Raw genomic sequence first — 19,380 nt, forward strand, 5'->3', positions numbered from 1 at the left:
AATAACAAGATGGTCATGCTCAAATAGGCATGCAATGATCTACTCAGGACCACATATGACAAATGAAATATTTTGGATAATCATATGATTCATATCTTAATAGTCATGAAAATTTTCTGTAGGGCTCTTAATGCCTTAGCTTATGATGATAATGAAAATATATGGGACCGATCATCATGTGTAAGATTGATTTTGGGCAATAGTAGAAACATTTCATTAGATATTTACAGAAAATATTATTAATGCATGTATTCCAAAGAGAAATTAAGTGTTTGAACTGCTTGTACTCCGACTTTTGTACATAAGAAGAATCAATTAACGGTATTATTCCTAAAAGTACTATAAAAGGCAGCCGTCTAGTCATCTAATGGAAAAACATACCAATAGTTGAATGATGATAGTAAGAAATAATTCTGTGAAGGTATGTGATGGCATTTATTTGGTTTAATATAAATCCTAGAAATCCAATTAGTTTATATCAACAGGTGCTTGTTACAGATATACAAAGATTGTTATGGTCAAACTCTCTGTTAATTACATATCTAAATAATTGATGATTTCAAGTCCTAGGATTTTATGTTAATTGATCTTTTGTTGACAGTATTTGTGACAAATAATTCAAAGCTTTGAGCATTTGGTTTCTTGATATATAAGATTCCTGACTTGTGTTAACACCACATATTTACATTATAATTTGTTATTTGATGTCTTCGGAGCCTTGTAAAATTATTAGGATATTTTTATATGGGAAGTTCAGTGTCACCTTTAAATAAATATTCAATGGGTGATGAGGATTTTAACAGTGAATATTATCCTAATTGTCGCTATGTTTGTCACAGTGCTGATGGGCGAAGGTCTCCACTTGTTCAGAAGGAAGAGATGGTCAGCAGCCAGTCAGCATTGCCATCAGAACCAGAGCCTACAACACAATATAGTGCCCCACCTCAGTCAATCAGGGACCCTCCATCAGATCCTGTAGATCCTCCATCTCAACATAGTACTCTATCTCAAAGTGAAGATGACATTCCAATGATACAGAAACTTCAACAACTCAATCACAAGTAAGTTTAATGGAAAAAATACCTATGTTTGCTTATGAATTTCACACTGCCTTTCAGGAGTCTATAAAAAAACTATATTTACTCTTAATAAATCTAAATTTTTCAAGAATCTTTCTATAGGTTGGACTCAGTAGTGGATCCAGAAATGTTCATAAAGGGGGAGGGTACCAGTGACTGCTGAAGAGGGGGCCTGTTCCAGTTATGATTCAGTGATTCCTGAAGTAATCAACCAAATTTAACCTATTTAATCCTACAATCTTTCTAAACATGCATTAAAATACAATTAAAATACAATTAAAATACAATTCTGTGCTCCTGTAAATACGAGTACGAAAAAAGCATGCATGATCCAACGTCAATGACCTGTAAATGATAGAAAATTAAATCTATGAGCACAATCTTTATACACAAGTGTGGTCTTGACAATGTCTCCTCTAGGAAGAAATAAAAAAATAGGCCTTGAAAACCTATAAATCCGCCTCTGTAACTCATTAAACTTGATTATATGTTATATACTTACTAAAGATAATGTTTCATACGGATTCAGACCCCCAGTATTTAAATACAGCTTCTACAAAAGACAGTTGAAATCTGTATGTCTGAAAGACAGTCTATGAGCAACATGTTAGTGATTCCATGGAGAAATGGATGGATAGTTTCTGTCATACTTCAATATCACTTGTCAGCTTGTTTCCATTATGATAGTACATTTTATTGCACGAATATGTGCCTCAAAGAGTAACTTATCTTCACGGCTAATTCTTTCTTATATAGACAGCAACCCGATCCAAGTAAAAAGAAAGGACCCCCATCTTGGTTAAAGAATGAAGATTTAGCTGGTAAGTTGCTACTCTAAACAAACAAGATTTATCTAAATAAATGAAAAGAAAGTAATGTCTGATTATTATAGGATAGAGAAGCATGAAACAGCCTAAAAAAAATTTGGAAAAAATAAAGAGGAGTTGAGATTTAATGTAAATGTCAAGTCAATTAAAAGTTAGAATATTTGCCACCAGAAAGATTATGTTAACATAAAGGGAGATAATTTGCACATTCCTGATACAATGTAGTACAACAAAAAATAGAAGTTAACATTGAAGCTATGTATTAGGCACACACACTTAAAACCAATAAGAATATATTAACGTGAAATAATTTGTAAAAGATTAAATATGACCGTTTAGAATGACTTATTGCACAAAATTTATATAGAATAGAATTGAGAATGGAAATGAAGAATGTGTCAAAGAGATAATAACCGAACCAGAGTGTAGAAAACAGAAGTTTCTTACTTTACAATTTCCATTTTATTACGGAAAATTGTTTATCTGTAAACCAAAAATGCCAATCGAACCATATAGTATTTGTTTCTAGCTGGTTAATGACCAACTAGCACCTGCTTAAAGTAATAACAGTATAGTAAGCATAGCCATGTGCTTGTTTATATGAGGTTACATGGTGGAAGATAGTAACAGAGACCTATTGACAATGATGACCATATAACTTATTTGTTTGTCCAACAGGTCCATTTGAGGGTCCTCCGTCCAGTAGACAGGAACAGAGAACCCCTGTCAATCAAGTACCTGTTAAGAATGATGACCACATGTATCAGACTAAACAGGATGATATAGACATGCTCATAGATGAGGAATTAGCCATGTGGCCAAAAACAGGGTAATTAACGTAAACTGAAAAAAGATATGTTATATGGACCTAAAATAATTCAAGTTAATTGACAATAAAAACATCAAAATGTAATAATCTAAAAAAACATATAGCTTCTTTATTGTTGATGCCTTTAGCTACACATAGGTCTTGTCTATGTTGATATAACTTTAAAACTAAAAATATATCACAAAATAGTTATGATACTTAAGTAAAATACACTGATACATCGATATTACAAGTAAATAAGCGTTTCTTTAGGAATGAATCATTTACTATTTATTAAATTGGCTTTGTTTCCAATAGTTTTTACTTCAAAAAGAGAAAAAAAAATCAGATGAATATAGCTCATTCTATTTCTTAGTAAGTATAACACTTGAATATTTTGCAATTGTGTAAAAATGAGCAAACTGTTAAAGGTATGATTCTATTCTTTATTTTATTTGAGTTCTATTATATTTTATCTGGCTTTGACCATTCATGATTACTTTAAATTCAGAAATTATTCCATGCATTTATTATCATGATTATTACATTTTTGAAGAATGGACGTAAATGCGAGATAAGTTATTGCAATTTCAGGCAAATCTACATTCAGATATATGTATCAGATATAAGAATTGTGATAAGATAACCAAGTCACAAAATTCACATTAATAAAATTTTTGCAATAATTTCTGAATAACAGTATAAAAAGTAGTTAGCAAAACCATTTTCTTTTTCATTTTGGGTGAGCAAAAACTATCTGTAGTTGAATATACATGTTTAATAGCTTAAAACTGGAAATATGTAAGGAGTAATAACTTCTACTATATCTAAATATAATGATAATTTTCATTGTTAAGACTTATCTATTTCTAGCATTGTAATATATGTATTGAATATATTTTATTTTTACAGAAAATCAGAATTAAAGACTGTGTTTGATGCTGAAAAAGCCAAGCCAGGTAGAATCCACATTATTGCTTTAAGTTTTATTAGAAATTAATGTTCATATATGATATATTGCTAATTGAGGGCTTCAAGCACTAGGTAGCCTCCAATTATATATTATAATTAAAAACTGTTCACTGTGAAAAAGATATCTTCCAATTTTATTGTAGTTGTAGTCATTGTGAAAAACATATCTGAAGTTTTTGTTGTAGTTATGCTTTTTTACAATATTAAGGAAAAAAATACAACATATATTTTTTAAATTTTTGTCCACTTATACAATATTTAGGAAAAAAATACAACAAATAATTTTTAAATTTTTTCAGAACCTAGTAAGGATGATGGTAAAGCAACGCCCATGCAGAAAATTAAAGAAAATAGATCAAAATGGCGGGAAAATCAGAAAAAGAACCTTGAGGAATCCTGGGGATCACTGACAATGTTTGATAGACAACAAAAAGGCAGAATTTCTATGGACTTAGATGGTAATAAAAAAAAAATAATGTGCTCTCAAAAAAATCACTTCCTCAAATCTTGTTCTCAATAATCATGGAAATTTTTCGTATAATCATTTATTGTTAGATATTCATGAACTTTATATATGAAATAAGAGATGAGGATTTTATTAGTTTTAGATGGTATGGTTAACTGCAAAAAAACAAACATGGTTAACTGCAAAAAATCAAACATAGTTAACTGCAAAAAACCTAGCACATCATTATCTTTTAACATTTATTTATCAAATCCATGTAGTACAGATAACACACTTATAAGACTTGCATCATCATTTTTTTTCTCTCACATCAATATAAAACTGTGTCTGACTTTGGACTCTTATTTCCTATGATTGAATTTTGTATTACAGATGATTCATTAGATGAATACCTCAATCCCCCAAAGAAACAGGTACCAAAAGAGGCCCCCATACAGGAAGAGGAAGATGATGATTTAGTTGATTCTATCTTAAATGAAGTTCCTGGGTAGGTATTTTGTAGGACAAGATATCTTTATATTATGACTATACCCTTTTGCTGATACTTCGATTTATTTTCAGTTTATTTATTTTTGTTACATATTAATTTAGTTTGAACAGAATGATGCACAATGATGACAGAAAGTGTAACCTTTTTTTTCGGTTTGACAGATGACTACTTCCTGTTTCACAATACTATGAAATTCTGATAGGGTATGCATAGCATTACCACGCAGTATGCATAGCATTGACATTGCCGTATGAATAGCATGACAAAACAATCAACATCTTGTTATAAAACATGTAAATCCATCATGTCAATTTGCCAGATTTCATTTTGCCAAAATGGTAATTTAGTTTTACAGTTAATTACCCTTTCAAAAAAACATTGCAGCAGGCAAGAGAGTATAATATTTCATCACTTGTATTCTAATTGAAACAATCACCCTATAAGTCACACCTTGCCTTTCTATATGTTGGATTTTGAACCTTGTATTCATTATTGGCATGCTTATATGATTTCAAGTCATTTACTTTCCAGGGATGAAGATTTCATCATACCAGAATTGCCATATGGTAAAAGCTTGGTTATTGATATCATATCTACCTGGGGTGACAGACATTATGTTGGTCTGACAGGGATCCAGTTGTTTACTTCTAATGGGGATGCAGTTACAATATCAAAGGTATTGATATAATATTGATTTATCTTGTATTACTAACCTCTATGTTGGCGGGACACAAATCATTCTCATGCTCAGGCAATAAGCATGCAACACCTGAAATAAGAAAGAAAAATGTTTATGCCAACCTAGGAGCATTATGTATTTTTTTTGGTCTGAGTGTCTGTTTGATTTTTCCCTTCAACCGACTGTCTGTCTGTCTATTCATCTTTTTGTTCTGCTTCAGGTCAAAGTTTTTAGTCAAAGTCCTATCAACTTGAAACATAGAACACATGCTCCCCATAACATGATATATCTCACTTTAATTAGATTTTTTACCCCAATTTCACGGTCCACTGACGTAGAAAATAATAGTGTGAATGGGTCATCCATGTACTATGGACACATTCTTGTTTGGTCATAAAACTCCAAAAAAAATTGTTAATGGGCACTTGCCTCAAATCCTGAATCCATTTCTTGTATTTAACCATCCAACACAAAATGAATATATGTATATTGTAGATATCAGCAGAACCCTCCGACATTAATATCTTAGATGAGTACAACAAAGATCCACGTGTCATTTCTAATGTCTTAGATGGAGTCAACAGAACCAGAGATGATGTTCATATGTGGTTAGCTCCCTTTACAGAAGGAAAACATAATTATATTAACCTGACATTTGATAAACCTTGTAAAATAGCTTTAATGAGGATATGGGTAAGAGGCCTATTTTAATATACATATTATGTGTATAAGAAATTGGTAGTACCTTTAGATAGGAATAAATAATTAGTTGACATTTTGATGCAATCAAAAAAGAAAGGATCACTGAAAATCATCCATAAGTATTTTGCTGCTTTCCAAAAGTTTTTTGTGGAGCAATTTTGTCATATATGAAGAAGAAAAAAGCCTTAGATTTACAAATGCAAGAAATTTGTAAAACTAGAATGGAACTATAAAAAAAAAGGACAGAGGAGTAGAGGAGTACAAATAGTATTTTATTAAAATTACAAGAAAATCACACATGCTGATACTGTGTGAAGGTAGATAGACTTTTTACAGATTTTGTCATATATTATTCATTTTAATCAAGTGATAACTAGAATGAGGTGTTCCAAACAGGGTGTGATGTTAGGTATGTTAAAAAGGTAGCTTAAATCTAATATCAAACATTACTAAAAACACTAATTTTGTAAGTGCTAAATACATGTCTACAACTAGTTAAATTTATTTGTATTAATTCTTATTATCATTAAAAGTTAATTTTTACATATTTTTTATTACAGAATTACAATAAATCCAGAATACATTCTTACCGTGGTGCCAAAGATGTTATTATTACATTAGATAAGAATGAGATATTTAAAGGAGAGATAGAGAGAGCATGTGGAGGAATAGAAGGAGGGACAGAAGCATTTGGTGATGTAAATAAATATAAATTAAGTAGTGGTTTAGGAACTACAGACTTGTACATTTGTGTCAATGAAAGATATCATTCTCTTTGTTTAGGCTTAAGGCTCTTGGAAACACATCAAAATACAAGAAGCCAAATTTGAAGATAAATCATTACTGTTATTAATTTAAGAGACTGCTTTAACCCTTTCCTCCATAATGACGCCTTTTGACGCCACCCCCTTTACTCCATAGTGACGCCTTTTGAAGCCTGTGTAGTACCTCAGTTGAAATGCTTTGACTACAAAGTGTCTACAGTAGACTAAATAAAATTTGTATCCAATATGAAAAGGAATATCATAGGAAAATCTGACTTAAATTTATTTGATGAAATAGTTGTTTTTCGCAATGCCTTTATACTTTAAAGCATATTTTTAGCATTTTATTAAAAAAAATCCTATGCGAATCAAGTATGCAAAAAATAATTTTCAATGGAGGAAAGGGTTAATGGGGATGTTTGTGTCATTCAACAACTTTATATTTATCTTAGGAATATAAACGGTATCAGTGTCACAGGAAAAATATGGAGATGTGGTTAGAATGTCAACAAGACAATCATCCACAAGCAAACAAATGATGTGGATGTAAGCATCTAAAAGTCACTATACAGCCTTTATCAATGAGAAAATCAGCTACAAAAGATTTCATATTCTTGTTACATTAACATGTTCTTGTCCTGAAAATGCATTTAATTTGCCACTTGACGTTAAACAGCCATCCATCCATTGTTCATTTTATAATTTTCAGACAATACTGTTCACGACAGATGAGAACATATTAGAATGTGTATCACGTAATGATGATGCTTACGAGGGTGAGATGTTTGACAGTGATGAGCCAGATGATGTGCCATTCGAGAGACCAAGAACAGCTGATGCTGGAGATGAGGTAAGATGTTCTTTCTCTACTTTGAACTTAAAACTTAGATACATAAGACTTATTGTTCTGTAATACTGTGAAAGTACTTTAATTCGTGGGTACCAATTTTCGTGGATTGAGCAATATTTACATGTTCGTGGGTTTTTAAATTCGTGGATTTGAGAATAAAAAAAAAGATAATAAAAGCTTTAGAAACGGAGGTTACAAATAGTCTGATTGGAGGAAATTGCAAAGTAAACATTAATCCATGTAAATCGTAGTGTTAACACTCATTAATCCCATGATAAAGTGATCAACAGATTTAAGACCATCTCCTCAAAGGTGTTAATTAGGCCATAAACATGTCACCTATTGCAAATAGTAACATAAACAAATGCTATAAACGTATCTTGAATTGTCAAATAATTCTTATCAAAATTAAGCCCAGCATGAAATTATTATTTTCCATATGTAAACTATAAGGATATAAAATGAACACTTTATAATACTATATAGCTACTAGCATATCAATACCGGAAATCTGACTTTCATCGATCAAAAATATTTTTTATGAGAATTTAAGGATCAAAAGTTGTACAGTTTAGGTCATTAAAGATTAAATGGGTATAATCCTGCATGCAGTTATAGTTCTGTGACTGCTATTAAAGTATTCTCAGATTTGGCATTAAATTCAATATATTCTGATCATATCATCAGCGGTCCTACGGATGGGGATCTTTCGATGTCTTGATTTAGACAATGATTGTTTTATTTCGTTGGGCACTTAAATTCGTGGATAAAGTCATCCACGAAAACCACAAAAATTGATACCCCACGAATAAAAGTACTTTCACAGTAGTTTACTTAAAACTTTGGTTATTTATAAATGATTAGGACGCAATTTGTTATATATAAATATGGTTATGGAAGAAGGCATATTCATATAGGACAGTTATAGTATTGAAATCTTAATTCTATTTATAGAATAGACCATTCACAAGAGCGGTTGGCAATATAGATGGAAGCACTTCACCTTTACCTCCACGACCTGCAACAAGTATGGTCACAGAGGGAGATGTTATTGTGTTCAAGGGAAAACGTAAGTATGAAATAATATAAATGTATTTTCAGCTATATTTGAATATTTGGATTTGTCAAAGTCTACATTCAAGACTATAGCAAATGTGTACCTCATATAACATTTAGATTTGTGGTTCACCTTTAAACTTGAAATCCACAAAATTAGCATGCCAAGAATAATAAATAATCCACAGTATATTAACTGACGCATTTGTTAGATATGACTTTGTATCTCAGAATTGTGACAATTTCAATTTCACACAGTCAAGATATGCATTATTTGTTATTTTTTCCGATTTGTTGCTAAGTTTCACTGCCACATGGGGAAATATGCATTATATGTTGGGTTTTTTTCAGAACTGTTGCTCTGTTTTACTGCCACATGGGGAGATATGCATTATTTAGGACTGACTGGGTTAGAGGTTGTGGGTAGAGATGGAGAGGCGTTACCTGTGAACATTAACATGATGAATGGTAGTCCTAGAGATCTACACTCACTTCCTGGACATGAAAATGATGACAGGACACTTGATAAGTAAGCTTACAAATAATTATATAGGAATCTTTTATATAACAGTTAGGTGTGTTTCCTAAATCAAAAACTAAGCTATTATGACATGATTTTTTTGGAAACTTCAAAAACTAGTCAATTCTAATGTGCAATTAATAAAAAAAATAAAAACACATTAGTGGGAAATAAGTGTCTCTAGTTTTGACACAGCCTTTATGATGTTTTTTTAATAGGTAAAATTTGCTTCTATCAAGATTAAGTCATGAAACCAAAATATAAATTAACAATATGTTTTTCCACTTTTCAGAGTGATAGACAATAACAATTTAACAACATCTGATGAACACATGTGGATGATACCATTTACAGAGGGACAAAATCACACGTTATCTATAGAATTCAGTCAGACTCAAATGATATCAGGACTAAGGGTGTGGAACTACAACAAAAGTAGGGAAGATACCTATAGAGGGGTATGTAGGGTTACTATAGCAACACCAAGTGTGAATGAGCAACATAAGAAGACAGCTTTTTTTAGAGAGAAGATTGTAAAATGATGACTTTATCTTTATTTTCAAAATAATTATAGTCTTCTGAATACCAGTAATTTGGAAAAATGGTTCTATATTCAACCTCTGATATATCTGACTTTAATTCTGTGAGTCATCATCAATTGAGCTATGCTGAATTTATACTGACAAATAACAGCCACAACACCATACTGTTAGCAGAAAAAATAAAAATATATATAATTTTGCACTTGAGAATTTTCAATCTTATACAGAAAATAAATGTATTCCTGAATGGCTGCTACAATTCATGTGTTTAGAAATGTTTCTTATTAGAAAAACATATATTTAATTTTTAGGCCAGAATTGTTCATGTTACCATAGATGATAAACAAGTTTCTCCGCCAGAAGGATATCTGATAAGAAAGGGTCCTGGTGTCTGCCATTTTGACTTTGCTCAAGAAATAAGTTTTGCTCCACAAACCAAACCACCACAACCAACAGTATCAAAGTCTGAATCTAAATATCTCAGGTAACTATTGATTTTATTGTTAAGATAAAATCTGACATGTAATTAGAAAGAATATTTATTATTTATTTAACTGCCTTGCAAACAGCGAAAACAGGTTTCGTAACAGTTTAAACAGTCTGTCATTCTGTTATCCATCGGTCGGTCCATCCATCATAAAGCCTTTGAGTTGGCAATCTTTTGTTAAAGTTTTTCAGGCATCTATGATAGGGAATGATTTATGTTTGTTCTGGAGCTTGATAATACTGAATTATATTGTGGAATCAATTTTAAAGTCTTCCATGCAGCTACTTCCTTTTTGCATTAGTTTGAAATTTTAATTTATTAAGCCCAGAAACCAGGTACATTAAATTGGTCTTTTACTTTAGATGATGAACTGCAAACTGAAGGTTAAGTGTGTTAATAATGTAATTTAAGATTTTATATTTTTGGGGCAAACAGAAAGCACTATGAATTATGCATAAGATTTTGTAACAATTTCCTAAATAATGCTGAGTAATGAATGATTCATTTACAGTGATGATGAGTATGTATTAGTGTGTCTTTTTTCTTTCTGATATTCTTATTTACTTCTACCTACATTAAATCATTCTAATGTGAATTCTTGTTTAACCATGTTGAATAATAATATGTTTGAAGAATTGACTCATTAAGTAATCCCTTGCTCACATTTTCTTTTAAATGCACATTGAAGCCACAATCTGTGAACCATTTCCTTTTAGTTTGTAATTAGATAATACTTCAAGTACTAGTGAAATTGTATAGAGCAGGTACCCTATGTCAATTAAAATTAAAAACTGCTGTGGTTCCTGTAAGCCATATTTAACATTATGAATTAATTCAACTGAACAATTATTTTCTCTAAAGGACAGTATTTTTTTACCTTTTAGGATTGAAATTTGGAAATACTTGTAACAATACCTGCTACCAGTATCACATGTTTTGCCATTCACTAGGAAGGAAACCTGACGTTATGTTTTTTACATTTATAAAGTTAATTTTCAATGTATACAGCAGATGGCGATGTCATATAATAAAGTGAATTTTAACCTAAATATATATAAAATAGCCTTAATTAGAGTTGGCATGATTTACAAAACATAGACATAACATAAGCTCTATTGACCGACTTATCTTTTACAGGAAATCTATAATGTCTACAGATGAAGCTAGTCAGGAATATGAAAATGTTCAGATGCCCTCGGGATGTATCCTTATTTTAAATTGCTAAATTTTAGTAACAAAAATATTTTTATTATTTATTCACCCGTTATTGTTTTGCAGCATTTTTTTACCTGAATTTTGCACTGATTAATAGAGATGTGATTTAAAACAATTTTTATGTCCTACCTACTTATGCCCCTTTTATGATAGTAGAGGGGCATTATGTTTTCTGGTCTGTGCGTCTGTTCATTCATCCCTCCATCTGCATATCCCGTTTCAGGTTAAAGTTTTTGGTCAAGGTAGTTTTTGATGAAGTTGAAGTCCAATCAACTTGAAACTTAGTACACATGTTCCTTATGATATGATCTTTCCAATTTTAATGCCAAATTAGAGATTTTCCCCCATTTCCATGACACACTGAACATAGAAAATGATGAGTGCGGATGGGGCATCTGTGTACTGGGTACACATTCTTGTTTAGATTATGAATTTATGATTATGGTTATTATATTTCCTTAACTGAGAATTAGTTATATACCAGTTACAAATGGTAACAACATGGGGTGATCCATACTATGTTGGATTGAATGGTTTGGAATTTTATGATGCTCAACACAATAAGATAGAATTGATGGAAAACAGTAAGTCTATATAAAATAACTAGCACTTTGGAACATTCTTGTGCAGTATACTTTAGGAACACAGTTTTATGATTCAGATTTGGATAAAAAAAACACTCCCAGCAATATGATACACCAATAATCAGTTTTCAGCTTGCAGGCATAAAACAATATATACACATGCTTTTTCGAGGGGTACAATCTGCTCTAGCATCCTCTCAGCTATGTGTTATTTAATTTATTAAAGTGAATGTCCTATCATTATCGTCTTTTGATTTAATTTTAAGAATGTTTTCTATGACGCTATGGGTATTAAAAAAAACCACAAAAGTTGTGCAAGATGTTTTATTTTTTCATTTTGACAGTCAAATGATAAAATCTGAGTCAAACATACCTTAAGCATTATATTTAATTACTTGATGTAAGTTCAATCCATTGTCCTTTAATATATATAACTATTGATTTTTGATTGGACTGGACGACATCCAAAAAACTTGTCACCCTCCAGGCCATGTGATAGAGGAAATTAACACCCTCGTATTAGCCAATCAAAATATGGCATTTTAACGTGAAGTATAACATGAAGTATAATAATATCAAATGATTGATACAATATAACTTGTATGGCTTATTCATTAGGCTCAATGGCCAAACAAAAACTCATAAAGTAGTAACTCAGGACTAGCATTTTACAATATGTATAATTAGAAAACCTGATAATCTATATGTATCAGTGCACTGATAATGTAAAAAAAACACAAACAAATAATGCATATTTAGGTGAATTAAGCCATAGGCGTAGAACATTAGTTTGTGTTGACCAATCTGATTAACTCCCTGTAAACAGTATATAATATATATTGTAGATATATCAGCTTATCCTGACAGTGTTAATGTGTTAGATGGAACATCAAATGATGTCAGAACTCCTGACAAACTGATAGATGGTTTTAATGATACATTAGATGGTACCCATATGTGGGTGGCTCCTATATTGCCAGGAATAGTAAGTATGTTAATGTGTTAGATGGAACATCAAATGATGTCAGAACTCCAGATAAACTGATAGATGGTTTTAATGATACATTAGATGGTACCCATATGTGGGTGGCTCCTATATTGCCAGGAATAGTAAGTATGTTAATGTGTTAGATGGAACATCAAATGATGTCAGAACTCCAGATAAACTGATAGATGGTTTTAATGATACGTTAGATGGTACCCATATGTGGGTGGCTCCTATATTGCCAGGAATAGTAAGTATGTTAATGTATTAGATGGAACATCAAATGATGTCAGAACTCCAGACAAACTGATAGATGGTTTTAATGATACGTTAGATGGTACCCATATGTGGGTGGCTCCTATATTGCCAGGAATTGTAAGTTTTAGTGCATACACAAAATGTTAGATGGTACATGTGACTGGCTTTTTTTACTTTATCTTGAAAGGAAAGCTAGTGCTATTGAATTGAATATAGGAATTGTAATGTTGTTGATAGAGGATATACAATGAACTCATTTAAAATGCTCCTGAATACTTATGAGATGGTGGTTAAGTCAAACAAAATGATTTCGCGCAATAGGTGTTTTGAAATATGAAAAAAGAGGGTTTATTTTCTGATTTTTGCAAAGCAGACAGAAATTGTAGAAAGTGACTGGGCAAATTATATCCAACAGTTTCAGTTATATTTGTTACTTTACTTCTAGCAAAAAAACTTGGTTTATTTAAACTTTAAACTGCTATGAAGTTCCAATTGTTTTTAGTTCTTAAAAAACAGTTTGCCTTCATCAAAATAGAAAATACAGGAATGAACTTTTGCTCTATAAATGTTGAGCATGGCACCTATGATTTAAAGACCAAATAGTTATTTATTAGACTCCTACCAATGAAGTCAAGAGAACTTAAGGTTTGAACTCTGTCTGTCTGTCTGTCTGTTCTATACTTTTTTTCTTTATGCTTGAAAATATTAATGTTTGATGTATTGTTTTATCATGACAAGTTATAGATCAAGTTCCAATTTTGTTCTGGTCTGAAGATTTTGTACACATTTATGGTCCTTTGACTTAGAAAATACATTTAAATAATCAGTTTTCTACACTTTTTTTCTTCAAGCTTGAAAATACTGTCTATTGATATCTATTATGTTTAGTTTACACCATGACAAGTTATAGATCAAGTTAGAATTTTGTTCCTATACAATGAATATTTTTATAGCGAACCCTATTGAACCTTTCTATAGATTCACCTGCAAGTTACCTGTCCATTTAAACTTTTGGCAGTTCTATTGTCCCATCTAACAAATACAACAGGTATAGTTTATTCACTCAGACCTTTAAATTTCTTCTAAGAGAAATATATCACTCATTGATTAATCTACCTCAGTAGAAAATTTATCTGCTAAATTGATAGAAATTACATGTTTCACATAAAAAAAAATGCCTGTGATTTCGTGTTTATTAAACATTTATAATATTTTTTTCAATATGTTCAAAATAAATAATAACTTAAACATAAACAGTTTTTTATAAAAAAAAAAAAGTATTGTTCGTATGAAAATTTGCATTTTTTAGTTTTTGTTTAGTTATAGAAAACTTTTAAGAAGGCCTTAATATGTAAACATCAACATTTTTAGGGGTTTTTTATCAATTTTTTTTGGAAATAGGAATAATGTTATTTTTTTTTAAGAATCAACTTTTATTAATGTTTGAATCAGTGTTTACATTCAACAGATTGAAAATATAATACATTCAAACTCATATACAGTTTTTTATAAATAGTACACATGTTATTTCCATCTAATTTAGCAGATAAATTTTTTACTCAGGTAAATTAATCAATGAGTGATATATTTCTCTTTGAAGAAATTTAAAGGTCCTGGTGAGTAAACTATACAGAGAACAATACCTGTTGTTTTTCTTAGATGGGACAATAGAACTGCCAAAAGTTTAAATGGACAGGTAACTTGCAGGTGAATCTATAGAAAGGTTCAATAGGGTTCGCTATAACTGGTAGGGGTCTGTGTACTGCCATGCAAAACTCACAGAATGCTTGTTTTATTTTCAGGTCAACAGAGTATATGTAATTTTTGACCAACCAACTACAGTATCAATGATAAAGTTATGGAACTACAGCAAAACACCAAGTAGAGGTGCCAAAGATTTTGCAGTAAGTTTATATGTAAAAGGAGTATTAAATTTTAAGCAAAACAAATCAATAGAATATTTAACCTTTAAACAGAACAAGTTTGTAAAATCAGAAAACAAGAGTTTATAAATATAACATTTAATAAATGATAAGCTCAGTAATTCTTATATTAATGCTGTATTTGAATTGCACAATATCCAATATATAAATTTTCTTCTGTTTACAGCTTTTGGTAGATGATTTATTAGTATATAATGGTAATTTACAAGCTGTCACTCAAGGAGCAAGGGGGATAATTCCTGGAGTGAGTGCTCCACAGAAATACCACACCATACTTTTTACTGATAATAAAGAAATACTCAGGAAGGAGAAACACACTGTAATAAGGTAACATCTAATAATGATAGATAACTATTTACTTAAGATTTGTTTTATACCCTTGTTGCAATGGGAGGGTGTATACCGTGTTTTTGTCCATAAAAAATATGTTGGTCTCACTTATCTTGAAGACAACAAATCAGAGCTTATAGAAATTTGGCTTCACGTGAGCAGGCTATACTGTCTGATGTATTTTACTGTTTCATGTTTTTCAAGTTTCATCTTACATCAAATTGCTGCATTCATTACTAATTCTTACCGATAATGGCCAATTATAAAATTATCATCACTTATATAGCTTTGCTTTCTTTCTTCCTTTCAGAAATTAAATTTAGCTAAGTTAATATTTTTGAGCACCAAAACAAAATTTATAAAATATTGATAATTTATAGTTATTTATTCTACCTTTTATTATTTCCTAACATTATTAAAATGCCTTCATAGAGGTGTTTATGTTCATTTTTTTCTTTAAAAATGATATGAATTATTTCATATAATCCAATTCTTATTTTAGCAATCAGACAGGTGACCAGGATATTCAGTTGACCAATGATAAGCAAGTTGTTAGCCATTATAACGATCCTAAAAAAGCAGATTCTGGAAAACCTGTTAATCAACGTAAGTCTGTTTTGATCATCTTAAATAACATACATATATAAAAGAAGATGTGGTATATATAAAAAAGAAAGAAGATGTGGTATATATAAAAAAGAAGATGTGGTATGATTGCCAATGAGACAACTATCCACAAAAGACCAAAATGACACAGACATTAACAACTATAGGTCACTGTACAGCCTGTAACAATGAGCAAAGCCCATACCACTTAGTCAGCTATAAAAGGCCCCAATAAGATTGCCAATGAGACAACTCTTCACAGTAAACCAAATGACACAAATTAACAACTGTAGGTCAACGTAGGTTCTTCAACAATGAGCAAAGCCAATATTGCATAGTCAGCTATAAAAAGCCCAAAAATGAAAAATGTAAAACAATTTAAACAAGAAAACCAACAGCCTAGTTTACATAGATACATATCTAGACAGCAAGTAGACAAGACATTTGTCAGGAAATTGTCAGGAAATAGTTGTATGGTAACACTTCTCAAAAGGATATTATATGTAAATATAGATATAATGCAATGAGAATATTGAAAAAAAACTATCCTGAGTGATAATTTCTTTGACTTTGAAGCATTGATAAACATTAACAGAGATGAGAAAATCAGGGGGTGACATTTTGCAAATTTTGCTCACACTTTTCAAGCATTAGGAATCTACTATACTTGTGAAAGTTGAAGTGAGAATTATTTGCATTCTATTGTAAGAAAAATTGTCATTTTTTTATGCATGTATTTTCTAAAAAAAATTAAATGATAATACAATTTTCTTTTCCAGAATTGCGACCCAAGACCAGTCTTGTAGCTACAAAGAAAAGAAGATAGCCATGCCCACTAAAGCATTAATGCCAATTTTATGGTGCTATGTGTATCTGATGTGAACTAATTGTGATAGCTTTGTAAATCAGTGACATTATTTATTGCTTAAGGTTGTGAAAATTATATTATAAGTGATTTATTTATAATGTTCAATTTTCAGAGATAAACAAATCATGAAAACTTATTAAAAATACCATTTGGATGTTGTTACTATGACGAATATTTCAAAAGTAATAAAAATCAACAATTAATGGGAAATAGTTGGTGCCAAGTAATGCTGTGAACTGCAATATTCAATGTGTATATTAGTGCTAATGACTCAAATTACTAATTTGATTAATGATTGCTAACATTCCTGTAATAATATTATTAAACCTTTGACTTTGCATCAAGGAAGATATGTTTTTCTTCACTCTTGATAGTGAATTTTGATATATTTAAATTTAAACTGTCTATAGTTGAGAAAAGTCATACTTGTCTTAATGCAATATTTAGAATTGTCCAATAATTTTTCACACAATGTTATTGATATCTTTTTGCACAACATCATCAAACACAGCCAGCTTTTTAAATGCAGTTTCAATGTTGAAAAATCTGAGTTCAGAAAAGAAATTAAACTTTTTTACTAAGTGCTGTTCAATTAAACCATGTATGTTACCCAGAAGGGTACTTTAAAAATGGGATATCCACAGAAAGATGGAATTTAAAATTTCACTAACTTTTTAACAGTACAAAAAATATGGACCTCTTCCTTTGTTAAGATTTTGTAGTGTCTTTCCTGGCTCCTATTTATGATTTAATAGAAAAGTTTTAAAACCAATATTAAGGTTATATGCTAAAGTTTGTGTTGTTAGAAAAAAGGATTCAGGAAAAGAATCTTGAGAAAAATGTTTTGGTTATCTTGTAATAGATTTCCACTCTACAGTTGTAATTGTTTCTGTAATCTGACAGAATGGTAGAAATCTCTTTTACACACTTTCTAATGGTACATTGTGGTATATATTTTATTGTAGAGTAAATAAGATTAGACAAAAATATTAGTTACTTTTTTATTACAGGTAACTGTTATTTTTTTAACTAGAAAAATATTTAAGTATGGAAAAGTAGAATAATTTTGATGAAAATGATATAGTGGTATCTATATTTCTAGCTTGATTTTAATGTAAATGTTATATTTCAAAAAGTCTTTTTCCAGATAATTTGCAGTGCAGTTTATTAAGTTTGTTGTGTTTACATGATTTTAAAGACTGTCGAATATCATTTTCTCTGTACTTTTGAAAATAACAATTTGCCTGTTATTCATTGCTTATTCACTTGTTTATATTTTTCTTTATGAAATTAATTTAACTCACAGTTTACTTTATTAAAATGAAAAGATAGCAGACACATTTACTTTAAATATAGTAATAAGATAGTATGTTACTAATTTATTTCTTCTTCAATCAAACATCTCTTAATTGGATTGATACTTTGCAATGGAGGGCAATCTATACTAAACATGGTCACAATGCAGATTTTTTTTTTGGCATTTTCTTACTGTTCCTAGTTTGCCAATTTTCTCAATGAAAGCTATCTATTTAATAGTAAATTGATTTTATATGATTTAAGACAATTTATTTACCTATAAATGTTATTTGGAGTTCTTGCCATTATTTCAGATTTTTCTTTATCATAGCTTTATTTTTTATCTGCAAACAACTTATAACTGATAGGAAGTATGCATAACTTGTTCTATTAATCATGGTCAACTTTTCAATCATTCAACACCATGTAGACCATATATAATGTCTTTCAGTACAAGTAGAAGAAAGACAAAAGGGTAACTGACATAACATTGTTGCCTTTTTTCATAATTTTTCATAACAGATAATCACTAGAATGTCTATTTAGATTAATGTATATTCTCTGGTTGTGACAAAATAAAAAGGTTTATACAAGCACACCATAAACATGAAAAGAAAAGAACATACAAAAACATTTGTCTATTGATCATCAAGGTGTTGCGTGGCTGCCACATTGACATATACCTCATATATTTTTTGTTTGTGTAGGCATGAATTTTGAATCATATATATTAATGAAATGTTAGTTTATGTGGAGTTTGAGGATAGAAAAGGTAAAAGTTGAAATCCTCAACAATATACATATTTTCAACTGATTTGCCAAGTACGAATGATAAACATATGGAATCATGATCTTCAAAATAGATCTTTTTGAATGCCTGATAATATATGCAATAATATGAAAATCTAGTGTTGTAGGTGGACACTGGCTTCTTCGTCCTCTGTTTTATGGCATCAATATGTCCAACATAATGACAAGTATAGTCCACCTTAACAATTTGTTTAAATGTCCGTTTTAATTTTTCTTGCAATAAAGAAAGATCCTCAAAGTTCT

At 30.4% G+C, this 19,380-nt stretch overlaps 1 protein-coding gene across 2 annotated transcripts in view; it reads left to right on the forward strand.

Annotated features, from left to right (window-relative positions):
* The window catches only part of LOC134725729 (katanin-interacting protein-like), a 38,965-nt gene extending 21,586 nt beyond the window's left edge, over positions 1 to 17,379 (forward strand). Inside the window, exons 18-38 of one of the 2 annotated variants that reach the window (XM_063589767.1) lie at positions 840 to 1,061; positions 1,836 to 1,900; positions 2,585 to 2,735; positions 3,627 to 3,673; positions 3,986 to 4,144; positions 4,525 to 4,639; positions 5,174 to 5,318; positions 5,817 to 6,014; positions 6,584 to 6,721; positions 7,497 to 7,637; positions 8,592 to 8,706; positions 9,045 to 9,222; positions 9,506 to 9,671; positions 10,067 to 10,239; positions 11,380 to 11,444; positions 11,931 to 12,041; positions 12,887 to 13,026; positions 15,087 to 15,188; positions 15,394 to 15,554; positions 16,060 to 16,163; positions 16,943 to 17,379. In XM_063589767.1, coding sequence (XP_063445837.1) covers positions 840 to 1,061; positions 1,836 to 1,900; positions 2,585 to 2,735; positions 3,627 to 3,673; positions 3,986 to 4,144; positions 4,525 to 4,639; positions 5,174 to 5,318; positions 5,817 to 6,014; positions 6,584 to 6,721; positions 7,497 to 7,637; positions 8,592 to 8,706; positions 9,045 to 9,222; positions 9,506 to 9,671; positions 10,067 to 10,239; positions 11,380 to 11,444; positions 11,931 to 12,041; positions 12,887 to 13,026; positions 15,087 to 15,188; positions 15,394 to 15,554; positions 16,060 to 16,163; positions 16,943 to 16,989 — 2,743 coding nt within the window. In that variant the 3' untranslated portion in view covers positions 16,990 to 17,379. Of the gene's footprint in view, positions 1 to 839; positions 1,062 to 1,835; positions 1,901 to 2,584; positions 2,736 to 3,626; positions 3,674 to 3,985; positions 4,145 to 4,524; positions 4,640 to 5,173; positions 5,319 to 5,816; positions 6,015 to 6,583; positions 6,722 to 7,496; positions 7,638 to 8,591; positions 8,707 to 9,044; positions 9,223 to 9,505; positions 9,672 to 10,066; positions 10,240 to 11,379; positions 11,445 to 11,930; positions 12,042 to 12,886; positions 13,151 to 15,086; positions 15,189 to 15,393; positions 15,555 to 16,059; positions 16,164 to 16,942 lie in introns of those variants that run through there. The other variant, XM_063589766.1, reaches the window with a different exon arrangement.
* The last annotated feature ends 2,001 nt before the right edge of the window (positions 17,380 to 19,380 follow it).

Source organism: Mytilus trossulus, chromosome 7 (assembly GCF_036588685.1).
Source record: "Mytilus trossulus isolate FHL-02 chromosome 7, PNRI_Mtr1.1.1.hap1, whole genome shotgun sequence".
Lineage (NCBI taxonomy): Eukaryota > Metazoa > Mollusca > Bivalvia > Mytilida > Mytilidae > Mytilus > Mytilus trossulus.